The following is a 26,603-nucleotide window of genomic DNA, read 5'->3' on the forward strand; positions in this document are numbered from 1 at the left end:
GAAAACGAAACCCAGTAGAAACCACAGTGAAGCTGACCCAGTCTGCTTTTGGAAATAGAAGTCAAACAGAAAATACAAAGGGTATATATACACAATCTGTTCCCCTATCCATGTAAAAAACAAAGCTGGGCATGCCAGTTTTAACAGACTACATATTTATTGTTAAATGCATCAGCTCTCTCATTGATTTCAACAAAACCTTACAACATGTGCAATGAAGTTGGTTGAATGAAGTGTCGATACTATTTTATAGAGATTTATTTTCTGTTTGTTGTTACAGAAATTGGAGCAGTTGAATTTCATCTGCCCTTGGGTTTGTTTTGCAGCTCAGTAGCTGTGTTTAGGTTTGTCTTTATTCATTCCATATACAAAGGGCAGTGGTGGATTCTTGGTCTCCTTTGCTGAAAAATGAGTGTCTTTCTGGAAGACACACAGTAGCCAACTACAAAATACTGTCCTTAGTGTGGAGCTTAGCTCATCCCATTGCAAGGTCTTTTTGTAGAAAAGGGGTGAATGATCAGTCTGTTCTTTCATAGGAATTCATTAATCTGTGAGTGCTAGTGACTGAGTTTTCAGTTACCTCAACTTTTTTCTTCATCTTTTCTCTGTTTTGTGTCTTGGGAGCAAGGATTAACTTGTGTACTTGAAATAAATGTGAGTGTTTAGAGGAAGAAGGGTCAGTGACAGGTCTCCTGTATGTTTGTCATTGTTCCCTCTTCCCTGTGTTTCCAGTCCCCAGCTCTCAGTATCACAGACCCTCAGTGGCTCTCACCATAACCTTTCCTTGCCTTTTTGCCAAGGATTTATTTCTCTTCGGTGGTATTTCAGAACTCTTAGAAGCTCTTGCTCAATTTTGCTCCTTCATCTTCCCTTTGTTCAGCTGTGCCTGGACACCAAGAGGCTGCTGTCCCTGGAGAGGCCTGGCTGGTCTGTCTTCCATCACGCTAACCGCATGGCCAGCCCACTGAGCTCATGGAATTTCCCTACATTTACTACACTTTGTTCTTCATAAACCTCTAGCACATCCTTAGTTGTTCTCCTCCATACATCATTCTCCTTTATAGCCCTAAAATGTGTTTTAAGCACTTCTGTTTTCCAATTATTTATCTGTCTGACTGTCTGCTTAGTAAGCACCCATCCCACAAGATAAAACGATAGGCCTCACAGTGGTGGTATCTGTTTGAAGGTAGCTTGTTCTCCGTGATTTGGAACTAAACACTGTCAGCAGGGAGGAATAACACATTTCCTGCTCTGTACCTGGCCTTTCATTTCCCCCACCATCAAACTGCTATTGGTAATTAGTGTTCATAGGCATTCAAGCTGGCTGCTGAAAGACACACATAGTCTTTTTTGTCAGCTAAGGCAGCATGTCCAAAATCATCTCATCAGCTTACCACCCTGCTGCTATTTGTTAGCGTATCTTTGCTGATCTTAAATGTTGCTCTTCTTGTTGCTCACTCAAAACCTCACTTAAGCTTTTGTCTTCCTTATTGTGAGTTGCCCTAGAGCTGGTGCAGGATGTTTAAGCGTCTCTTAGCTTCAAAACTTTACCTTCTCCGAGGGTTTTACTAATAGTCCATGGTAATGTATTTTGATAAATACAAGAGAAAACCTGTCTACAATGCTGTGGAAAGGAACTGTAGTATTCCTTTACCAGGCAGCATATTTCTGAGTAAATATCCTTCAGGCCATCACATCATCGCTGTACGAGAAGGGCACTGATGACTATTTGGCTGAAAGATAATCTTCAGCAAACTCACTGGCTACAAAACTTGTCTTACGGTACTCTCCCATCAGGCATCTAAAGCTCCAAACCCAATCCTTGCTTGCTGTCAAATTGGTGTGTGACTAAGCTCCTTTCTGTTGCCTTTGTTAAAAGGAGTATGTCGTGAGGGAAAATATTTGCCATGACTTTGTTGATATTTATTCTGATACACTGACTGTACTCTTTCATTTCAGCTCCATGTCATAACTCACTTTCTGTGCTAAATCACTGTGCAGTTTGACTGGTACGGGTGCAAACACGTACTGCATTCCACTCCAGGGCCATTTATGTCTGCGTGAAATTATATAGACGTGTACACAACGCACCTGGGAATTTTGGTCTCCTGGCTTAAAGGGCAGATACCTGCATAAGATGTTCCCTTCCCCATCTTTTTACCCCTCACCCCCTTCCTACGTTATTGAAAGGACACATTATTGTTTTAACTAACAGTTTCTAGTGGATTTATGTGATAGTGTCTCTCAGAAGCAATTCAGGAAGTTTTCCTGCTATCATGGAGTAAAAGCCAATCAGAAACATAATTTTTTCATGTTTCTTCTCTTGTGTGACTGGCAGTTCCTGTGTTTATGGGTCACCTGAATATAGGATTCTAGAACTTCAGAATTATGGTTTTATCCCCTTACAATTTTCTGCCTTGGTTATTTTCTAAATGAGGGATGATCTGTGGGACGTTGCCTGAGAACCAAGGCTTTGCTTATGGCTAAATGGCATTTAATCATGATTTAAAGAAATCTCTGCTGTTGATCTCTGAAAGTGGTCATTGTGTTTGCAAACAGACAAGCTGAAGGCAGAAGCCTAATTGATGTCCAGCTTAGTACATGCTGCCAAACAACTGTCAGGAAAAGCTCTGGAACTACTCCTTGCTACTGTGTGTGTGAAGCTGAGAAGCTTTTGAGGCAGACACTAACAGAACAATCTCATTATGTTAGGTCTGTGGACAGACTATTTCCATCTTTAGGGTTTGTAGTATTTCTGCTGTTGTCTCGCTCCTCATCCATGTCAGTGGAGATGTGCAGATTTTACATGCTTTCTGCACTGCTTCACCGGGTTCACACCCCAGCTCCAGCATTTCCCATTGCTCTGAGGATTTGGTTCTCTGGGGGATTTTCACAAGAATAAACATAAACCAAAACCATCTCTTCTGCTTCCATAGGTCATCCTGCTTCTCTTCTATAATATAAGGCTGTGGAAAGAGAAATAGTGTTGTTTTCTGGTGTCAAACCTACTGTCGGTATGCTATACCCATTGCTATTATTATCTGTGCTAAAAATGCCAGCCCAAGGTTCTCTGCAGCAGAAAGCAGGATTTTTCCTATGACACACTTCAGACCAGGTGGATAGGGAAAAGACTGAAGTCATAAAAGCATTTGCTCATTGTGTCTTATCCAAGAGCAGGGAACAGATTTGGTACCTCCTGACTCCCAGTGCAGTGCCTTACCCATTCATTTACGGTGCCTCCCTGGTAGACCTGCGCCACAAAGTGGGTTTTTTGCATTTTAGTTTATTTTTAAAAATCAATTTCTTGAGAGGAGAAGAAAATGGATTTGTAAATAGGGCTTTTCCTCAGTAAAATACAAAGCTCTTTACCAAAGAGATCAGAACTGTTAACCCCATTGTACTGGGTGAGAAAATGAAGCCTGGGCATGTGAAAGGACATGCCAGAGGACAGAGCTGGCTGGGGGCTAAGCCACAGCTCTCAAGTCTCTGTCCAGGCCCCTCAGCTGGAGGCAATGCTACCTCTCCTCAGGCCTTCCCAATGGAAGCTCAGCTTCTTTGGGCAGCAGCCAGTTCTTCAGGTCAGTGAAATCCTGATTTAACTCTTCACCAGGCCAGAGGTTTGTGTTTCTTCTTTCCACTGCCTGGGTCTTTATTTTTATCTCTGTTCACACATTCCAGTGTGGTCAGTGGCTGCAGTGTGCAGCCACGTGTTGTTTTAGAAAGCCGATGCATTTATAGTTGAGAAACCTCTGAGGTTTTTCTTCTCCTCCTGTCAGCCATAGATGGCTTTTATCCAGTTGACTGCTTTACAGTGCCTTTATCCTTTGCTGGCTTGAAAACACTTCAGATAGTTTCTATTGTTTTATAGACCCTGTAGCTAAAAACCCAAGCTGTGTAAAAACATCTGTACATAACTTTGCAATAGGCTACAGACATGTAGGATAATAAGGCATGATTGCATTCATTGGATAATCAAATAGAAGCATTCCAGTTGCACACAGGATATGTAAGAGTGAAGGAAGGAAATGAAGGACAGTTGCCTACTGTACTTTTACATTTCTTTTGTCTTGCAGTTGCCAAGACTAAATGCAATTTTGAGTGTGAGATTTAAATATTGTAGAGATGAGATTTAACCAGTGATAACCAAGAAAACAGCAGTGGGAAGCATGCACAAAACTCCCTCGTCCCTATCAATAAGAAGGAAGCTTGACCTGCACTGATACTCATTTTGGTTCTTTCTTTTCTACAACTTTGGTTAACCATCTGGCACCATGACCTGGTGTAATAACTAACCTGTTTTACAGGGTGTCTGGTTCTGGAAGGATTTTGTTACGTGAAGTGCACTCAGTAGATTGAAAGTCAGTTTAAGTCCTTGGAATGTTGATGGGTAATCACGTCGGCTATCCCAGCTGATTCTTTCACTGCACAGGAGACTGTGTCCAAAGATAAGATGGTGACTTCATAATTTGCTCAGAATTGATGCCTTTGAGATAATTTTGGTCATCTTTTGGCCTCACCTTAAAACATCTGTTGTGGAGATAATGCTCAGCTAAGGATGAGCCTGCTGAATCAGCAAATTCATATTTCTCTGTTGAATGTCCAGAAACCCCAGAACAGTTCTTTCAGCCTCACTTCTGGGGAAAAGTTTAAGCGGGGAGAGGTGAGCAAACAGACCTAACAGATAAAAAGAGATAAAAGAAAGCCAGCATGGTTTCTAGGAAAGGAAGCAAAATCATGGCTCAGTGACTTGTTGGAATTCTTGAAGACTCTTCCTGCCAGAACAGACAAGGAGAGAAGGGGGAGATGCAGTGAGCTTCACATTCCTGTTTTTTTCTAAAAGCTTATGATGGAGTGCTATTGCAGGAGCTAGTGTCTGACGTTTGTGGTCATGCAGCATGGGAAAGAACTGGTTTCAGTTGCTTTTAAGTAGGAAAAAGTACTGATATTCAGTATACTGCAGGGAACACAGGCTGCCTCTGGGCTTGTGTCTTTTGAGAGCCGGATAGACTGAGGAGGCCAAAAATAAGACTTTGCATTTCTACACATCCTAGGTAGGGAGTAGGCATTAGGAATCGGTAGTGCTGGTACACAGTAGAAGATGTAGATTTTGTAGGATCTCACCGATCTTCATTAACCCTGAGTGAGTACAATGTGGCATTTGTGAGCAGTGGCTCTGATATGCTTCAGCTTTTTGTTTTCTCTGAGCAGCCACTTATTTTGAAGAGATAAAATGATTCTCTGGGTTGGGATGCAGACTTACTTCAGTTGGTGTTGCTTCCTGGTTAGATCAATGCAAAACTATCTGAATATATCTCTGCATGAGTACATGTTTGCCTTTCTGTATCCATTGATGTGAATGTATGCATCTTTTGATAATGCTTGTTCTGGAAAAGAATTGCTGTCTGTAGATGTGTTGCAGATAACTTTGAATTTGACCAGGTCTTGCAGAAAATAGTGGGGTTTCCTTATCAAGTTCTTGCCAATTTAGAAAGGAAAGTAACTGTAGGAGATGGTGAAATCATAGAATCCTAGAATGGTTTGAGTTGGAAAGGACCTTAAAATCATTCAGTTCCAGCCCCCTGCCATGGGCAGGGACACCTTCCGCTAGACCAGGTTGGCCAAGGCTCTCTCTAACCTGGCCTTGAACACTTCAAATTTTAGCCTGATTCTCATTGAGGGGTGTTTATGTGTGTATATATATGTATATATTATATATATATGTGTGTGTGTATAAACTGTCCTTTGAACCCGTGAACTTTGTTAGAACACAGGGTTTCTGCTACATACACTTTGAAATTTCAGGTTCTGAATCCTATAATGTGCAAGGTGTTTGGATTAGTTTGACAAGACCTTTTACCTGTTAGATCATCTGATAGAAATACGTTGAACTTCTTAAAATATAAAATATAACCAAACCCCTCAGTCCTAGACCCAACACATTGAGTATCTTTCTCTTCCTGTCCTCTTTTAGCATGATTTGCAGAATGCTAAGGATTTCTGTGTTTGCTTAGCTTGGAATTAGCCTTGTGTTTCTACTCTGGTTAGTGCTCATGAGCAGTCAGCAGGTTGAAGGTATTTGCTGGTTTTGTGTGGTTGTGTCATACTTATTTGTGTAGCCATTTTGCTTAATCTGTTTGCACTAAGGCTCTGCCTGACCATAACCACACTGCTGGGTACACACTGATGCTCTGCTGAGGATCTGCTTGTTGCTTTTAATAATGTCATCCATCAAGCTCTGGCATGTACAGCAATATTTGTGCTGTAGTAGACAAACATAGTAAACACTGTGGTTATGTACAAGAAAACTGGCCAGTAGGTTAGGAAACTTTGGGTGGCTGTTTTTATTTGTTGAAGAGTTAAAGTGATGCTTTGAAATGAGTCCATCTGTCTAATGAGACTTTTTGTTCTTAAAATGAAAGAAAAAGATTGAAGTTAGTTTTATTTAGATTTTGTATTTTATAGCTGTTTAAGAAACTCATAATCTGATGTTAACTATTATCTGGGCCTCAGTTTGTCTGCTTTTCTAGCTGTGTCTGTTGGTTAGAGAGAAAGTACTATCTCCACTTTGGTCTTATCTGAGTCCGGATATGGATGAAATCCCCTCACTACACCTCTCTCCTGTTTGGTCCTTTCCATGATGGGTCCCAGCTCTTGACTGCTGCAGTTTGTGCTGCAGTGCAGAGGTGTGTTTGCTGTGATGTTCAGATCCTTGGGATTTCCTTGTCTGAATGCCAGATTTTAAAGTGATAACTTTGACTGAGTATCTTGGAACAATCCCTCTCTTTTCTAATTTTATCTTTGTCTGTGTTGCTTTTTGCATTTTCGAACATGGGAAAACTGTAGTGTCCATGTTCGGTCAGTGAACTGGTGTGTTTACACATGCAGAGTACCCACGCATGCACCAGTGTCTGTGCGTGTGTCTAACACTGAAGTGAGTAAAGCTTTTTGGCTTTACACTGAAGTGAAAAAAAGACCATCCTTCTGGGGCTAGGAACTAAGTAAAAGAAGATAGGAGATGGTTTAATGTGTCTTCTCCAAAGCCAGTGGTAATACTTCTGTTGATTTCAGTGAGGTTTTGATCAAGGCCATGGTGATTATGATAGCTGGTGCAATTAGATCGGATGTAATACATATTCAACTTCATTTCCAGGAATGCCATGAAGCTGTTTGTGCTCTCATTAATCAAGTGGCTTTGTTGGGAAACACAGCTCATTACATGGCAGCTGACAGGAGTCCACTGCCACTGGGCACCAAAGCAGGCTGGAACCAAAATACCCCATCTGCATAGCTGGGAAGTACAGCTGCTCCCCTTGCCAAGCCTCCCCACGAGCCGCTCACTGAGTGGGGTTTGGCAGCTGAGAAAACCTCTGCACACCACAACCAGGGACACACAGATTTGATTCAGAGCTGGAAATGTACAAGTATATATGAGCTTCTGTACTTCTGAGGGACATGAGACTGGAAGAGGCAGTTCTCCCCTTGCTGGTCCTGATACTTTAGCACAGAGGTCTGGAGCAATAACGTGAACATGTGTGCATGAAAATGTCCCACTGGCTTCTGCAGGACACTGTGACAGTAAGTTTGTTTAGTGCTGCCTGCAGGTGCAGCCCCCACTGTGAGCCTCTCATGCTTTCATTTCTGAATTTGGATGATAAAGGCCTCAGGACTGGGACTCTGCCTTGACTTGTGTCTGTGAGGCACCAGGGACTCTTCTGTCTGCTGTCAATCACTGCAAGGGGCTGAGCGGTATTCATCCAAATCTGTGTTTTCTTTCACAGGAGCTCGAGTCTGAACTTGAGAGATTTCTTTTTATTGAGTGTGAGAAAAGCTCATGCTGGTCTTTTTCGTAGGGAAAAGTTCTCTCCAGCTTGTGTTACTTTAAAGGTGACATTTTATTTTAATAGAGTAATCGAGAGAAAGAGGCACTTGAGAAAGTAGATTCAGGACATATTGAAATATCTTCAGCTCTATTACCTCTGAAATTAGCCATTACTTATGTCAGGCTGGTGCTGTGATATGTTTATGTCTGCATAAGGCATCGTGTGGGTCCTTCCCTTCCTGTGGGGTGGAAGTTGGAATGGTGAGCTCTGTTTGGGAACCCGGAAGAGGGCCCTGTAGGTTGATAGTCATTTTGACCTGATTTGGCGAATGTATGCATTCAGTGTGTGTGCTTATGTCCATCCACCCTTTGATGTGTGGCACCATTTGCATGGTACTTAGTTGCCAGCTGAGCTTAAGCCATGACAACCAGAAGCTCCAAGTGGGAAGTGCAGATGTGTAAGGAACCAAGCCATTAATCTTGCAGTGAGTTTAGGGTTTATTTCTGTATTGTCACCTCTCCTTCCACCATACTGTCATGCTTTGCCAGAACAAATGTGCTGACTGTGGGACTGTATGTGGAGAGAAGCCGAGCCATGGCAGTCTGTCTCCTCTTCCTGGCCACCAACAAGGAAGGATCATTTTCATTCCCTAACCCTCACAGTGGAGGTATTATCCAGTGCTGAGGCACTGGGGACTGGCTTCATTCTCTTACATGGTACAAGCTTTTCAACCCAAGTTCTGACTTTAACAGCAGCTCAACCTTATTAATGTTATCAGGCAAAAACCCCAGGCTCGTTGGTTTTGTCAAGTCAAGAAGGCTGTAAGGTTAAGTCAGCGCTCCGCAAAGAATTAAAACAGGAGGACTACACCAAGAATTGCTAAATAAGTGTATCAGTGCGTGTGTTGGCTGGCAGCTTGACAAAGTGAAGCCAGGAGCTTAGACAGCCCTGTAAGTCAGGATGTAGGAGCTGTAATTTAGAAGTATCACAGAAGCAACTTGGAGAAGCATCTGTTCAGAGTTTGATTCCTGTGAATCATGCCGTTCCGCTGGCCTGCGCTGCTGGTCGCCTGAGCTGCTCTTGTGTTGCCAAGAGAACAGCTTGACACGCATACAGCGCCTAAAAATACACTTTCGATATTAACATGGTTCAAAAGTATAGATTCATTCAGGTTTCGAGAGTAACAATTGCTTAGTCATTCTTTAAGAACATGGAAAGAATGTAGTGGAGAGCCGTGGAAGAATGCCATTCATCAGCAGCACAGGTGCTCGGCCATCTCAAGAGCTGTCCGCCTCAGCAGCCTGCGCTGAAGCTCTCCAGACACTGAAACGTTGTTCATCATACATTGCTGAATGTTGTTTAAGGCTTGCAGGACTGATCCTTGCTTGTGAATCCACCCCCAACCAACACCACAGCAGGCTGAGATAGGCACGGCTCAGGAAAGCCCTTGAAACTCTTAAAAGAATCTTTTCATTTATTTGAATAGCTTGATGAGTTTCTTAGGGCTTGCAGTTAAGAGAAACTGGAACCAAATGCTGGACCCTGACTGTTAGCTCTTAAAGCAGATGCTGTTTGCTGCAGAGACTCCAAATATTGTTTCTGATTTATTGCCAAGTCTGACCTTGTCTCTTCATTCTGGAAGGGAGATACTGAGGAATTTGAAGGCTCCGGGATCCCTGCTGCTGAATTCCATGTTCCTCATTGTTTAGCAGTCTCATTAAAAGCTCTGATTTTATCTTTTTCTTCATTCTCTCTGAACTCAGGCCCTCTGAAGCAGCTGGCTCAGTTGAGTTGCAGGGACAAACTGACAAACTCAGAACTGGAATTCACAGAACTGATTTGAAAAAGCAAGATGAAAATAGCCTCAGAGCTGGTTTTAGAACCCTGGTTTGCAAAGCTGCAGCTATTGCAGGCCATGCCAGGGTGGTTTTTCCATTTGTTGGAAAATTATAACCTGCAGATGGAAACTTATCCTGAGAAGACGACAGGTCAAAATGAAAATACACACAGCTCCACAAAGCCTGATACAGTGCTGAGTTGTCCTGTCACCTTGGTAGGTTGCCTTTTGCATATTGTCATTCCGATGTTTGCATGCATGTGAGAAGGGAAGATCCTGCTTCATTCTACAGCAGTTTGTGGAAAGGATCAGCAGGTTAATCTCTGCTCTGCACTTTACATCCACTTAACAAAGTGAAGCCAAGAGAAGACATTCAAATCCAAATGCCTTTGAGCCCTAGGCAGAGGTGACTTTCAAGGGCCAGAATCCAAATCCTGATTTATAGTTTGGTTTCACAGTTGCTGGTGATGTTTTCTTTGAGCTCACAGTCACATGTTCCTGTATTCTTTCAAAAGCATCAGATCTCTTCTGAGTTGTGCTGGATCTGATTCCTTTTTGGTATAAGATACTCTTGAGCAACCTTTTCCCCTATACCTCTCTTTCTTCCCACTGATCCATTGCTTGTTCCTATACCATTTCCAACAGCTGTTCTTTCCTTAGTCTAAGTGCCATTTTTCCCACACTGAGGCACAGGTCTCCCTGCCTGAATTCTTCCATGTGCAGTTCTTACCTTTCCTCAAGTGAACCCATGGTGCCAGAAACATATGACCCAGGGCTGTAGATCATTTTTCTCCAGCAGTAAGTACACACAGAAGTTCCCAGAGAGCTCATCTTCCCTTCTGATCTTATCTCTTGCCCTTCTTGACCCCTGCATCCCACAGAAGTGACTCCCTGCTGCTTATGAGATCAAAGTCCTGTTTTTTTGAAGACTTCTGGATAACTCATATTATCCCCATTTGCTATGTTTCTGCCCAAATCTCTTTTCGTTCCCTATTACCTTCCCATCTTTCTATTAAGATTTCTAAATTTGAATTATGCCAGACTTCTGTATGCTTCATAGCACTATGTATTGACTCATCCAGTCCATCAGTCACTGCCCAACTGGAGTCCTCCTCTCATATCCACCTACTTCTTCCCCTGTTTTTCCTCTTAATTGGAGTCCAGCTGTTCTAATATATCTTAGTAATTAAGCCTATGTATTTCCATGTGTGTGCATGAGCACTGTGGAATGATGTCTATAAACAGATGGTGAATTAGCTGCCAGAGTTTGGGAATCTACATTTGGGAATGGTGGTTTGATTTGGACTAAATATCCCAACTTCATCTTTAGCTAGAGAAACAGGAATGCAGAAAGGAGCTGGTTTTTTGCCTGTTTGAGATCTGCATTCAGCAGCAGTCGGTCTCCTGTCGCTGGGGAGTGTGCGGGAGAAGTTCTCTGGAATGTGGCTGTTAGCATATCAAAGTAAAGTAAACATGTAGCTGATACCCTGCTTCCTCTGCTCCAGTTAATTAAGCCACTCCTCATGTCACATTAGATGGAGAGGATTTATTAATGTGCTGTCATCTAGGGGAGCAGTGGTTTGCTGAAAGGGAGGAGTCATGTTAATGGCATAAAGGATGTCATGCTGAACAAAGAGCAGATGTCAAATAAACAGGGTATTTCTTTTTATCTTCTTCTTTGCTGAGGTCTTAGATCCCAGTGCTTTATCATAAAAGCTTAGAAAATTAGGGCCAGAAAGAACTTCGGGTGGTCTTTTAATGCATTCCCTTGCTCCAAGGCAAGATCAGTGATACCCGTGTCACTCCAGATGGATATCTCCTTGATGAGGCTGTCCAGCACGCTTGCTTCCAGGTTGCTTTGCATTTCTGTGAACACCGTGCCTCTCCTCAGGTATGGTCAGTGTAGTGAATGCTCATGCTTGTGATCACAGATCCTTGGTGAATGGAACTGGAATGTCATTTGCAAAGATGCCCAGGACAAACCTCTGAGAGTTCCTGAAGGTTGTCTCGTCTTTGCTGGCACAACACAGTGTTAACGGCCTGTCTGGTGTGTCTTTATATGCCTTGGTTAAAGCCTCTTGTAGGCAAAAAAAGGTGTTAGAAAATCTGTCTGCCCTCTTAAAGTCAATGCATTTGGTATCTGAAGTGACCTTTTACTAGCTTGGGTGACAGTTATCCCTTAAGACATGAGAGGTCTTGATCTCTCAGGCTTTTCAACTGTCTGGGCAGCCCCCTGTACACTGGGAAAGGCTCTGCTTAAATGAGAGAATTAGCGCAGTGTGAATCCAATGCAAGTAGCATTAGAATGAGGCTCTTGACATTGTGGGGAGTGTCTGTGTGTGGGCAAGTTAGTAAAGGAGCAGATAAATGATTCATCCATTAAACTTAGAAAGCCACAGGAGGGTTCCCAGGGAACATAAAAGCCCCACAGAACGAATGAAAGCTAAAGCTGGGAGTTGGCTGTGCTGGGGAGGGGATTCCACATGTTCTGTTAATTGCTGTCCTGCAGGGTAATTAAACAAAGAGAAAAAGAAGATAGCAAAAGTGCTCCCATAAGGTCTAATGATTTGCAGAATCTCCTGTTCTTTACAGGTTAGCAGACATGAAGAGGTCTAGCCTCACAAAATCAGAAAGGTACAGAGTAAGGCACCTTTCATGGACAAACCCTGGGTAGGTGTCAGCTAATCCATCTGAAAATGGGGGCAACATATTCCTGTGCAGAATGCAGTGTGGGCTGCAAGAGTCAACTGATTTCTGTTGAGCTTCAGTGGTGCCATGGCCAAGGTCTGGGTGTTACGTGCCATGAACCACAGTCATTGCACACAGAGTGAGGCACATGGTTGAATCTGGCTCTCACAGTGAGAGTCTTGCTCTTGTGAAATGTTATCCAGGGCCAGTTGCTGGACTCCTGGGCACCACAGCAAGTTCTCAGTACCAAGTATCTTGAAGTATTCCCAGCACTCACAGACACATCCCCTATGAAAAGTATTGTGTGGTTCCTTCCTTTGTGATATTGGGACCTTGTGTTCCGAGGAGTGTTACATTTTCAGCTCTAGAAACATCACAGTATTGTGAATACCAGGGAGAGATTTTTATTTGTTAGGCTTTGGGGTGTGTGTAATGAAAATCAAGAGGCTCAGAAAGTACTCTTTGTGTTTCAGCTATTTATTTTGCTTGCTGGGCTGTTGGGATTCTGACAGCAGTTGTGTATACTGGAAGTGGCATTGCTTTTGGACTTACAGGGAGGAAGAGATTTTATGGGGCACTACGGGACAGCAGTCAGTCCCGCAGGGGAGGTGTCCAGCCACAGAGCACACTGAGTTCTGGGAAAGCATGCTGCATCTCTGCAGGTCCTGCTCTTTGGAGGCAAGGAACAGAGTTTTATAGAGGTTACGTTGAAATCCGGGATAAGGTAGATTCTCCAAAGTCAGAAGGGGACGGTGATGATGGGTGCTTTTGCAACTTGTTGGCTGGGTACAGGAAGTCAGGTGGCTGCTTGTGTGATCTCACCAATTATTTGAATGTTCTTAGCTTGCTTGGCTGTAAAGTTGCTGTAGAACTTGCTAGTTTCTCAGTGAAAACAAATATGTGCTGTAAAGTTGGAGGAGTGAACCTCATGTTCCCTTAGCTAGAGGTTTCTTGGGATTCCCAGGAATACAGATCATCTTCTGCCTGCAAAATGGCATGGGCTTAGCAATGCTCAAAGTAATTAGTACTTCCACTCCTTTTCTCCACCAGGTAAAATCAGGGGAGTCATATACACAGCACACCTGCCTGGATGGTATTCCAGCTTAAATTCTATAAACTCCTTTTGAGGACTTTGGCTTCAACTTTTCCCCTGTGAGCTAGTGCCTACCCAGTCCTGCACAGAGTTGTATTTGGACCAGTCCTCTGTTGCTTTGTTTCCTTGATATGGTTTCAACCACCTCCCACCCTGCAGGGAATTTAAGCCCTCAGCAGGGAGTGGATGTGCTGCCACTCAACAAGGACGAGTGAATTGTAGACTGATTATTTCCCTGGACTCATTTTTGTCTCTTGCATTGCATGAAGAGAATGAGAGAGCTTAATATTCTCTGCATTTTGATTAAGTACAAACAGAGGAAAAACACTGTCCCTGTTGTCAGTGTAGAATTCTTGGGTACATAGAGATTGAGCTTATTTCATATTTCACATTCCCTTCAATGGTAAAAGCTTACTTATGGGGAGGCCTATTTGGCATAGGCTGTGGCCGACTTCTTGCAGTGCCTGGGATCCTGTTCCATCAGCAGGTCTGTGGCATCAGAAGCTCTTCCTATATAAACACATGAGTTCAAAATACCGTGCCTTGCACTGGGTACAACGCTTGGCCTGGTTGTTAACTTGTTTTCATACCTGCCTGTAGCTGTGTCTCATGCACTGAATGCTTGTAGTGTAATTCCTGTACTTGTTGATTCAGAATGAGTGTATGATTTCCAGCGTGGCTTTCAATAAATACGGCAACAATGAAAATTATTGCTAAGGAAAACTGTTTCCATATGCAAATATTAAACTCTAATGGAAACCATGATGTTCCTGCAAGATTAACAGAAATTGGCATCTAGATGACTATCCAGCATTAAACCAAATTAATCTGTGCCACTAAAATTGCATGTCTGGCTTTGAATTACCACCTTCTCATAACATGAAGGAACAGCTCACCCTGTTAGCTTCTTCTGGATGACCCCTGAAAACCAAACTTGGAACTGGAGGTTCAGTAGGACAGTGATGGTAACAACCTCAGCCCCTCCATGCTAAACATGCTGGAGAGGGCCCTTCCATGAATAGTGTTCTTTTCATCTGGATCCTGCTGACTTCTTGGGACCTCTGTTTATTCAGCTGTAGAACAGGGATTGTGTTATTATCTACCTTGGAGGCAGTTTAGTGGGTACTTCTTTTTAATGGTTTTTTTTTTTTCTTTAAAAAATTGGAAACTTTAATATGTAAGCTTTCTAGAAAGGAAAAGTATTTTTCCTCTTTGCAGATCATAAGCACTGAAAGATTCCCTTGGTGACTGACTTGTGTAAATACAGGCAGGGCATCTCTGTCAAACATATCATTGCCATTGAATGGAAAGGCAGAGCATGAATCACTTCTAGGGTTTCCTGATTTCACTTATGTAGGATGTTAAGAGAGGCTACAAGAGTGTAATTGATGGCAGTGTGTGAGCTGCACAAATTGAAAATCGTGGGAGGATGAGAAAAACATCAGCTCAACACCAAACTAGCAATGGTGGGGAATGGGAGGTTTGCTCTGTGCATGTGGATATGCAGTGAGTCTCCATCTGTGCCAAGCAGACTTCAGGACTTCAAGTCTGGCTCCCTTCCCAACAGCGAATACATTGAGAAGAGGAAAGCTAGCCAAGTTTTAATCAAGTAAAAGTTCTGTATCCAGAGGTGGTTGGCAAAAGAAGAGATTAAAGTATTAGGAGTGCAATGAAAACAAGACATTAGAGAGTTGAAAGCTGGAGTACCTGGACAAACCACTTGCTGAGTGAATATTCCACAGCCATCAGAAGGAAGCCCTGGGTGTTTTGAATAGGATAAAATGTAAACCCACGCACCAGAATTTGTCTCTTTCCAGCTTTGGCTATCACTGTGGCAAGTATGTAATATCCTAATGCCTAACTGAGCTGGTAGGATGAATGTAATCATTCCCCTTAGAGATACTGCTGTGGAGGGCTCATTAGCTGAGGCCAGCAGCTGCGGACTGTTTATGTATGACAACTTTTCGGATAAATGGGAGTTTCCACAGTTGCCTGTGTGCTGAGGTTTGCTGTGGAAGTGCAGAGAGCTCTGTGTGTTCAAGCACAGAAGTTATGGGCTGTAATTACACAATTTCTCAAGCAAGAAAGAAAAAAACCCTCATCCTTGATGATTGTAAAAGTAGTAGATAGCTTTTGTGTCCCTCTGCCACTGATGCTCCTGCTTCATCTTCTTTGATATTAGAAGTCTATTTGTGGGAATTGCTGGCAGCAGGTAGTGTATCTGGAAAGATAAGGACTTGTTTTACCCTAAAGAAAGCCCCTGTCTGTGTAATTGCTTGAGCACAGAAGTGTGGGGTGTTTGAAAACCAAACAATCTGAAAAGGCCATTTCAGCTTTCTTCCCTATTTTTCATTTTCACACACTTGTCCCCCAGACAGGGCCAAAAGCAAAATTACCAAATGGGAGAAGTTCCTCTTACTTTATTCCCAGCCTGGTAGACCCACGGCATGCCAGGATTTTCCCAAACATGTCTGAGTTCATGACGATTCTATTCCAGTTTTGCAGACTTGAAAGGCTCAGATAAAAATCTGGAATTTTAAGATGCAAACAGCAGTTTCCATTCATCCCCACAACAAAATAAATCATATTAATGCAGCTACCCAGGCACTGAACTACAATCACTGCCAGTTAAAGGTGTATCTGCATATAAAGTATATGAATCATTGTATTGGGTTACAAAAAGTTGCATTTATCTTAATGGTTCAGATAGTTTTACTAAAGATCTGCATTATGTTTGCAGATCAAGAGCACATTTGCTATTTATGTTCTAATAAAAAAAGTAATGGTAAAATTATTGGTCCAAAAGAAAATTATAGTCCTAAAGAAACAGTTTAATAGAAAATATATATATATTTTTTTTCAAACCCATTTTTGAGGTGAGCTTTTTCAGGCTTAAACTGTTCTAACCATTGTTATAACTGGCTGGCTGCTTCAGAATGACTCTGATCACTCAGCAGTGCATGAGCTGGATTTCTTCAGGAGCTCTTTTCATGCATTGCAAGGCTTTCTGCTCTCTGCTCCTTAGGATTCTGAGTTTCCCTGCCCAGGCCATTTCTGTTCCTCTATTGTCTGATCCCTGGGCCCCACAGGAGTCTTTAATAATTGTAATAATAAACTAATTTTAGATGTCTACATTTTTAAATTGGTCACTGCAGATATTATAATGGCCACCCAGGATCCACACTAAGCATTGAAAATAACTAATAAATATAAGGTGATTCTGTGTGAGCCAGTCACTTCTTTTTCAGCCACTGATGGTTGTGCGAAATCTTAATCATCAGTTTTCCACCTTTGAAAAATGAGGCTTTTAGCACAGAGCAGTGTTATTGTCAGTGAGTTTCAGTGGGGATTAGAACCACTGAACAAAGACTTCAGAAGGGTCACTATTTGAAGTCATGTATTTGAAATTTTAGTGGATATTTAACCTCTTTTAATATCTTGGCAGAACTCTAGACTTTCGCTACACCACATCTCCCAGTCGTGGGAATATTGCCCCCTCCAATCTGCAGGTGACAGCAAACCTCGACTTGGCCTCACTTTATGAAAGTTATCAGAAGGATGAACTCGGTGTTAGGGTACTGTGTGCTGTCTGGAAATCTTGTTTTGCAGGCACCCTTGAAGTGTACGAGAGATGCTCGTGTAGCCACGGAGGGCTTATACAAATAGAGCCATCCTTAATCTCTGTCTTTTAACCTTTGTGCATGACTCCCAAAGGCTTAACTGTGGTTTCTAGGTGTCAGATGAAATAAAATCGCATCCGGAAATAGTCCTCTGCATGGCCTGTGATGCCATTGCAACATTTCCAAGTACAGCCGCACTTTGTTGTCTGGATGCAGGAAGGGCATATGAGGACTATTGCTTTTCCATAGCTGAAGTTTCTTGCCATAACTTCTGGATTCCTTTTTGACTTCAGCCTACAGCCATTTGTGGTGCCCACACAAACAGGCCTAGACAGTACTGTGCAGTTGTCCAAGAGATCAAATGCGAAATTCCACTAAGCCATAGGAGACTCCTGCCACCTCCATTGGCTCTGTGACTCACCACCACGGGTTTGCCAGCTTTTCCAAGTCTGCCATTCTTGCTTTCTCCAAGTATGAAAATAAGGGGAAATGTAAGATCCTTCAGAAAGTCTCTGCTTTTGTTGTTACCTCTCCTCAACTTCATTATGAAAATCAGAACTCCTCCATTTAAATGCTTGTCGAGGCTACTTCACTCCATCTTCTAACATTGTAGTATGGTGTGTGAGGAAATAGAAGAATGTTTTATCCAGTGAAATGTATTTTTGAGACAGTGAAATCTCTTGTGTTTCACTTGTTTCCTATCTGACAAAATCCTAGACTGATTTTTCAATAGGGTGGTGAAAAAACACTCAGATGATTTTGTGTGTAAACTGCTTTAACATGTTTTATATTGGTTGTATTTTTTATCATTTTGGTAGAGTTACTGCTGAATGTGTGAGTGAATGAGCTGTTTCACTGATTCTGGTGGGAGCATTCTCTGCGTTTCTGTTGCAGGAATTGCCTACCTGGGAGGTGTCTGCAGTGCCAAGAGAAAGTGTGTTCTCGCTGAAGACAACGGTCTCAACCTGGCATTTACAATTGCGCATGAACTTGGGCACAAGTAAGAACTTGTCCTCCTATTTCTTTCTTTGCTTATGCCACTGTAGCATACTTCTTTTTAAGGCCTTACAAGTGAAATTATGAGTGTGGCATGTTTGTTATTTCATGAATCTTGCAGATTGTTAAATAACTAAATTTTTAGGAGTCTTATGCAAATATTCATTTCAGCATGCATAAATCATTCTATTTGATCTTCCCCTGTTTTCCATTCTATGTTTTGATTTTGAGCACAAAAAGGCTTCATTCTCCTGAATGATCGATGGTAGCTAGAGACAAATCCTGCTTTTGTTTACACTGTAGGATAGATCTACAAAACCAGCATCAACGTCTTTGAACTTGCTAAATTTCCTCTGAAGTTTGGATGTCCATGTCAAGGGTTTTAATAGTTAAATACTTTGGTAATGGTTTCAGCTTTGCATGTAAAGTAATCTACTGTGGATGAAATTGTAAGCGTCAGTATTTTGGAAATGCCCTTTAAGCAGTATTTTTTGATCAACAGAAAGAAATCATAAAACTAACACACTTTGAACACTGACTTTGAACCAGCAAAGAGTGTGACAGTTCCTAGCCAGGCAGAGATTTGCAGAGGAGATGACCGGTTACTTTCTGCAGGTGACTTTGACAATTCCTTAAAGCTGTAAATATCCCCGGCATAGATGAAAACAATACGGACTTGAAGAGTCACATGCATCATCATCTTAGTGCAGTTAATGGGTTAACTCAGTGGTTAGCATCGACATGCACTGCTTTCCAGGCTAAATGTAATGTGCTCTTATTCATAATACTTACGAGCTTTTTTCACTTTCCATTGACATCAATCTGGTTGCACTGTGTCACAGTTAGCCTGTGGAAGGTGTAGAATTAGACCAGGAACAAATTTATACAGGGGCAAGGGCTGGATTTTCTGGTACTCCTTCCTTTAGTCTCTCTGGATGGAAGGTGGGAAATCCCACCATTGTTCCTTTAGTAAGACATTGTGCTTAAGTTTTGGCTGCACCCATTTGGATTCCTACACTTTATGTGTTTGTTGTATCTTCCTTTCCTACAGGAACAAGTATTTGACAGTTAAGTGAGGGCTAATGTATTGTGTTCAGATTCTGGCCAGTCTCATTCCATGACAAATAATTATTTCATGGCAATGTGTGTCAAAGTTACACAGAGGATATATAGGTTACTACCAAAAATGACAAGACAAAAATGAATCTCCTGTTCACCCTTCAGTGACACACCAAAGGCATCGGAGCCAAACCGAGGGTGGTTTCAATAGAAATGAAGGACATTTGGTTTTGGTTTTATTTAAATTGCATGCCAAGATGTTAAACTGAGCCTAAACTTAATAACAAATTAACCTGTGGGTAATGTTAAGGGAAATTCAGCACTCATCTTTGGATGGGCAAACAGCAAGAGGGGAAAAATACTTGAGCTGCAGAAAATGCAGCTGTGTAAAAGAGAGAGCCTGGCCTGCCCTGGTGTTTGCCAAGTTTCTCAGCAGAGTTGTCAAGTTTCCTTCTAATACTGTCTTGCAAGAAATCCACAGCATAAATAAGGGAATGTAATGCTCTTGGATACAGCTCTCCATCTGTGCAGAAAATAGCAAACTCCATTCCCTTAGTGCAGTTTTGGTGGTAAGACCATCGTGTCTGTTCTCTGCTGGTTTCTTTCTTTGCCTCCATCTTGGAAAACTATTTCACGAGGTGGGTATGAGATGTCTAAAGGAGGTGGCAGAGGGTGGCTTGAGTTCAGTACCCTGGAGAATTTAGACAGTGCATGTGCTATTGTGCAGAGAATCTTCTGCTTCGGGAAAGTCATAGATCCCATTGTGGGGAGAGTTGGAGTGCTTACATGAAGATCACAGGTGAAGGAGGGCAAATGACAAAGGAGACTGCATTTTCCAACAGAGCTGCCTTATGAGCAGAAATTGGAGAAAAAATACCATCTCTCACTCAGCACCCAACCTGAGCATTGAAATCATCCCTCTATACTGTCATCCCCCAGTAGCTTAGTTTCTATAGTTCAACATCTGGACAAAATACTGATGCCCTTCTGGCCTTGAAGTCAACAGTCGTCTTTTCATTGACCTTTCCAGGTGTCTGCCCACTCCTTATTCTTCTGGTTTTGAAGCACAGCAGGATGCTCTGAGCACTCCTGTTTCAGCCTGTCTTATGCAAGTAAAAGGATTGTTTGCAGACTTCGCGTACAGACTGGTATTTTTTAAGTGAAATGTAAGGAAACCCATTCATTGCAGAGACAAAGATGAAGCTGACATGAGCTGCAGGTTTAAAAATGAAACCCAAGGAAAGCTAGGCACAAGTTTCTTAATTAAAAAGGAAAAAATCTAACCAAAACTTACATCCATATTGGCAAAAATATGCATTTTGGAGACCCATAATTGTGAGTGTTATTGAAGGCTGATTTCCTGATGAGTGCAGAAAAGCTGAGATTTATTACTTCTTGCCCTAAGACTAACAAATGTCTGTGGAGATCACAAGCCCAGCTTGGCATCCACAGATAGTTTGTGATGTAGGCTTTGGAAAACATGAATGGATTACGAATTGGTGTGTCAGATTCCTAATCTGCCACAAATGTCATTTGGACTCACTGCAGGAAATACTATTGCAGACAGCTGCACTGTGAAAACATGGAGACATCATGAAATAAGCCCATCAGGGTGGTGCTTATAGCTCCTATAAAAGTTCATCTTTAACCTATAGAGTTGTAGCTTGACGATGAGGTGAATGATATAACTTTTATCTTTTGTATTTGTATCTTCAAATCTGGAGTGATAATTTTGGTCCATGGACACAAAGGCAGCATCCAGTTGTATTTAGATGCCACTTTTCCCACAGGGAATCCAAGAGAAAGATTTTGCTGTTACAAAAAGGTAACAGGCAGGATAGAGGATAGTTGATATAGGATGAGGCTGCAAGTCATAAGCTTCTTACCATACAAGACAGGACGCTCAGCAAACCTCGTTCCTTCATTCAGCATGGTCAATAGTGGATGTCTTTTAAACGCACTTTAACGTAACCACAGTTAGTTGGCTTGTATCTAGGGGTTACTGGTGCAGTACTGTGTTCTGACTTACACAAAAGGGAAGACACAGAGATCACAGTGGTCCCTGAAGTCTTAAAATGTGTAAATCCAAGGTCTTCATATTATAAACAGCTTAACATGCTGACCTCCTAACTGTTATCTTTCCTCAGACTATCAGGGCAACTCCATTACTAAGAGCTTGAAAATGCCCTACTGTTGCCAGTGGGGTCTTGAATGGTGCATCCCTCTTCCTCTATGAACTGCACCAGTGTGAAGCTGGACTGAGATTTATACCCTAAAGACCACCCTGAACAACTGTGACTTTGAGAAAAATAGTGCCATTTCCCCCTCCAGGGCTTCTCTTTTTGCCTACAGCAGTGACATTGTTACCATTTTGAAGTCATTCTCCAAAGAAAAAGGCACATAAGTGTTTTAAACAAAACCTGGGATTCAGACTTATATCCGTTACCCCCTAAATGAAGCGGGTGGGCTGCAGCCAGTGAGTGGTTTTTCAGGACAACAATGCTAGCTTTGTTGCCATTCCTGTTTCTTTCAACAGCCTCAGCTTTCCTGTTGTGGGATGGGGGGCAGGCTTGGGTGAGGAGGGGAAGATTCCCATTCATGAGCTAGCGGAACCTGGCACAGCCTGGATGGTGAGAGAATAGCTGGAGGTGGTATGGCTGGAAGCCACCCCGTGTCAGATGCCCTGAAGAAAGTGAATCAAATTCAACTGACAATAAGCAAGATGCAGTCTGCTGCCAACAGTCATGAAACCGCATGGCCTCAAACTTGAAGCTGAAACAGATGAGGACAAAAATGAGTCCAAAGGTTAAAAGCCTATAGTGCACAAACCAAATAGCTCTGGAGTTGGAATCAGACAAGAGAAGGGTTTAGAACCCAGCAGGTTTCTGTCCAGTGTAATCATTTGCTTTAGATGTTAAATCTTGATAGATGCAGCTTGGCTAAAATTACTTTAGAGTACATAAATAATTGCTGCATAATCAAGTATGGCCTTTGTGGTGTGTTGCAGGTAAGGGAAAAGCACTCTCTGGATGTTCCCTTTGTGGCCTGATACTTATGCTAATAGACTTGTGAATAAACTTACCTCCCTGAACCTATCTAGTGCAGCACCCAGCAGAGAGCTTGTCATGCAAATAGTTGTGAGGCAGAATGTAAAAATATTGAAGGCTGGCTTAAGCAGATCCAAAAGGTGCAGAATGAGTCCTGTGGCAATATACACTGGCACAGCCAGGCCAGTGTAGTGCAGGCACACAAGGTTAATTCCTAAGAACTGAACCAAAGTCACCTTTTTCCCTGCCCTGCAGCTTACAGGGATCTGCTCAAATAATGCATTTTAAAAATTCAAAGTTTCACGTGGAAGCTGAGGACCACCATAGGAAATGGACACGGACCTGAGCATATAAAAATGGAGGGACCTTTGCTACAAGCTCTCTCATTACAGTCTCTGGGATTATAACATTGAGGTGCAGGATGTGGGAACTGAGAAGCTGTTTTCAAGGAAAAACCCCATCAACTCTCCCTACCTCTTTTAGAGCAGCTCACCACAGTTCAGCCTTGAACATGCAGCTCTCCTGGTGTATGCAGCTGAGTGTAGTTTCTGTCCTGACTGACTTTAAACATTAACCCTATTTTTCAAAAAGGGATCCTATCTGAGCTTCCTTTCTGTTCTGCGTCGTTCTTTTGACCATCTGCATTGTAATGATGGCAAACACAAGGCTTTCACCTTAGCATTTTCAAGGAGCTGTTTTCAGAAGCATGGGCAAAGCAACCAGTAGGATCCCCGAGTGTGATGGTGCTGACAGCAGGATCAGTCACAGAAAAGAAGGCAGACCTTGCAACTGCTGTTTGAGGTGGAGCAGAGGCACGAGGGAGTCCCGCATTTATCAGACAGGTTCTGCCTGACCTGAATTTCTGTGGAATGTTTTTCTTCATTGCTCTTGCAAAAGTACAGCAATTAATTGGCAGGAAACAGTCTGTCCCCAGATCACTTCTTACCTCCCAAAAGGCATTAAAACCAACATTACTAAAGCTGCAGAATCAAACATGTAGGAGCACCGGAGTCTCAGTTTCAGGGTTATCTGGACAACTTCAAGTTTAACTCCAGCTTCTCTGTCCTGCAAATGAGGCTAAACTTCTATGCACAGGGTAGTATTTCAGCATGTAGTTAAAGACTCCAGCTTAGCACATGCCCACAGGCATCTTATTCGCTCCAGTGCACTAATGTTTTACTAGAGAGAGACCTTGCAAAGAGGTGCCCATCTTGTGGGCCTGTAGGGTAGTATCCATTTATGTGGTGACTTGGGGATGCAGCCTGTGGCTGACAGGATTTTCCTTGTGACTAGATAAGCCTCTCTAATCACACTGCTGGCAGTTTGGATATAGATTCTGTCTTGTGGTCCCTCTGTGCCTTTATAAAACCCTGTGTGGGTGTTTTGACCATGCTGTAAAAGACAATGTGTTGGAACTCACTTGTTTGCATTTGTAGGGGGCTGAAAATCAAGGTCAGTTGGATCCAAGGGTGACTGGAGCCAAGAGCCAATCCCATGCAAGCTTTACTCTAGCAAGCTCAGGTACTAGCACTGTGTTGCTGCACCAAGACTTCCTGAGTAGCTGGGTAGTTTGATTCAGGCTACTACCCCAGCTATGTTCTGCTCCTGCCAGCACTCTCCATGTTAAATCTCGCAGGAGTACGTCTCTGTGCCAGTATATTGCAGTTTCAGGATTACTGGGAGGGACTGGCTGCCATGTAGACATACCCTGGGGCTGGCCAAAGCTGCTGGCAACAGTCTGTACCCCACCCTGGAGCTGCTAATTTTATTTTCTGCCATTTGTGTTGTAAATCTGTTGTGGAATGTCTCTCTGTTCCCAGGCTCCCTTTTCTTGCTCCCCTCCTCCCAGGTTTCATTCTTCTTCCACAGATAATTGCAAGCACATTTTCACAGCCCTTTTCTGTACAACTCCAAAAAAGACATAATGCAACATTGCCTATTTCATCATACATGCTTGTGCATCAGAATGGTATGATCTAGTCAAAGCAATTATTAAACAACATGTTCTGGTTTTGAGAGAGGACTAGGTATAACCTGAGATTTCAGCACATGCTTTTTCCACCCTTGCTAACATACTGAGGGGTCTGTTTTAGATCAAAAAGAATTATTATGTATCTAGGTAGCTTGATTTTAGTAGCTTGATAATAGCTTTCTGAAAACTGTGTCCTAAATTAGTCAAAAGGAAGCAGAGATCAGAGACAGACACAGAGCTAAACATATGTCACCTAAGAAAATCAGTGTAACCTCCTGCGACCATGGATGGTCTGACCTGAGGAAGATGGAGCACCACTAAACAGAAGGTGTGTTTGCCCAACATAACACAGTCCATGATACCTGGGTAAGTTAATTTGAATCCAGAAGTAGAATATTCCTGTTGCTTTCACCTTATCTGGGCAAATTGGTTTTGCAATGACACATAGTGAAAAATCGCATGAAGAAAATCACATACAGAAATCACTCAGAGAAAAAGAAGATCGGGAAGGAGAAACTGAGAGGTTTGAATAGTGTCATGTGCCACACTCTGGATGATAGGCCTGGTTTGGGTCGGTTTTTTTTAGTTTGATGTAAAACTGCAAGATATTTACAGGTGCTGAACCTGCTAATCCTGTCACGGTAGTGGGGAACCTTCCTTCTATCGTGTATCTTTTCCCACCCTTATGTCTTCCACGTTTGATAGTTTATTTACTGTATTGGGATATAACCACATTGGAACTGGGCATGGGAATGTCCACCTCCCACTGCCTTCTGGACTCTTGTGACAAACATTATTGTGGTTCTGGGCAAGGGTTTCTATGGTTTGACTCTGGCTTTGTGAAGGATGTCTGCATAATCCCTAGTGAGGCAACATTCTCTTGCAGTCCTTCTAATTTCTTTGTTTTTGAGCATCTTGTACAGCTTTACTTAACAAAATAAAACTGCACCAAGCAGACAAGCGACAGTTGTTTAGGAGCTCCCAAACAGCACAATTTTCATTTCATCAATAGCTTTGTGGCTTTGCCAGCTGTGTCTTTCTTTCTGAAGGCTTATTCTGCTGAGTAAGCCAAGGCCATGTTAAATAGCTGGGCTGTAATGATTTGGCAGATCTTGCATGTGCTTCCTGCTACAGGCGTTCTGGTTTCATACTTCACTGGCTTTGCTGGCAACAGCCTTGTGCAACCAATGACCCAAAACATAGGGACAGTACAAGTCCCAATTGTGCAACCTCTGCAGTACACACCAACACAGGAAATATTAGGTTTGCAAGTGTCATTTACCAAATAATCATTTATTTTTATACAAGAGCACCAATCTCACTGCAATATTTACTTTTCTGCTAGCAGCTGGGTTCCAATAGCCTGTAACTCATGCTGTGTGCCTGGCCTGCTGAGTTCAACAGGTTCCAGGTGAAAATGACTGCAGAGCTGAGGAAAGTGATAAATCCCAGACTGTCACTTGGAAAAGCCTTTGGTAATAACCCAGCAGCAGCAGCAATGCCAATGGAAATGCTGTTACCTCTAAAAATGTGGTTCTTTTTACCATTATGTCCATGGAAGGCTGCACTGCAGTGGAACAAGGTTAGCTGCCTCTTAGCCAAGAGTTGTGTTGGGGTGTAAAATTCATCAAAAAGAGTTTACTAGACAAACAAAAGAAACAGCCTTCTTTGTTCTCACTGATCCCTACATCAGATGCTGGGCCTCTTTCCATTGCTGGATCCAACCCAGCAGGGAGTTTTGTCATCTGTGTCTGTATTTGAACCCCAGTTTCCAAAAAAGAGAAGAATAATCCATGTTTTTTTCTCAGTTTTCTGCTTTTGTTCAAAGCGAAAGAAATCTGATCGTAATGGTTTGTTCTCACTTGCTTGAAAAGTTTCCTTCCCGTTGGGCTCTAATGAGCTTTGGGGGCTGAGCCTTAAAAATGAGATTTTTTTACTGTACCTTCTTTCTCTGCTCCAAAGTCCACTGAGAAACTCACTTTGTGTGCTAGATCTTATCCACAGATGGGACAGTTTGACCTTTCTAGAATTTCTGATGTCCACCCTCTGGTAGGTGCCTTCCAGAGCCTTCCTATGTGTTCCACCTCCTGCCAGCTGGGCTCCCTTCCTACTGTTCACCAGCATCACTCTAGAGGCAGCTAAGGAAGGGGCAGGTTTCTGATCTGGCATTGAAAATATTGATTTTAATTACATACATTAAAACTAGACAGCATAAAGTGGTGCTCCCTAGAAATGGGTTTGCTGCTTAGTTTAGGGAGTCTTCATACTTAGGAAAAGTATCTTTCGTTCAAAGGAAAAGCATCTTTCGTTCAAAGGAAAAGCGTGGCTCCCTTCTGCTCTTTCTCCATTAGTTCATCTGACACTTTTTCAATACTGATCCAGATATCCTGGGGCTTCTCTCCATTCAAGGAAAAAAACCAGCTTACTTGTTTAGTAAAATGTATTTGTGTTGCCTTCTTATACCTTAAGTA

General features: G+C 42.5%; 1 protein-coding gene across 2 annotated transcripts in view; it reads left to right on the forward strand.

Annotated features, from left to right (window-relative positions):
• The window catches only part of ADAMTS17 (ADAM metallopeptidase with thrombospondin type 1 motif 17), a 171,977-nt gene that overhangs the window by 47,192 nt on the left and 98,182 nt on the right, over nt 1-26,603 (forward strand). For both annotated transcript variants that reach the window (XM_065688440.1, XM_065688441.1), the window contains exon 8: nt 17,953-18,058. In XM_065688440.1, the coding sequence (XP_065544512.1) occupies nt 17,953-18,058 (106 nt within the window). The remainder of the gene's footprint in view (nt 1-17,952; nt 18,059-26,603) is intronic.

The sequence above is a fragment of the Lathamus discolor genome, chromosome 8, assembly GCF_037157495.1.
Source record: "Lathamus discolor isolate bLatDis1 chromosome 8, bLatDis1.hap1, whole genome shotgun sequence".
Classification (NCBI taxonomy): domain Eukaryota; kingdom Metazoa; phylum Chordata; class Aves; order Psittaciformes; family Psittacidae; genus Lathamus; species Lathamus discolor.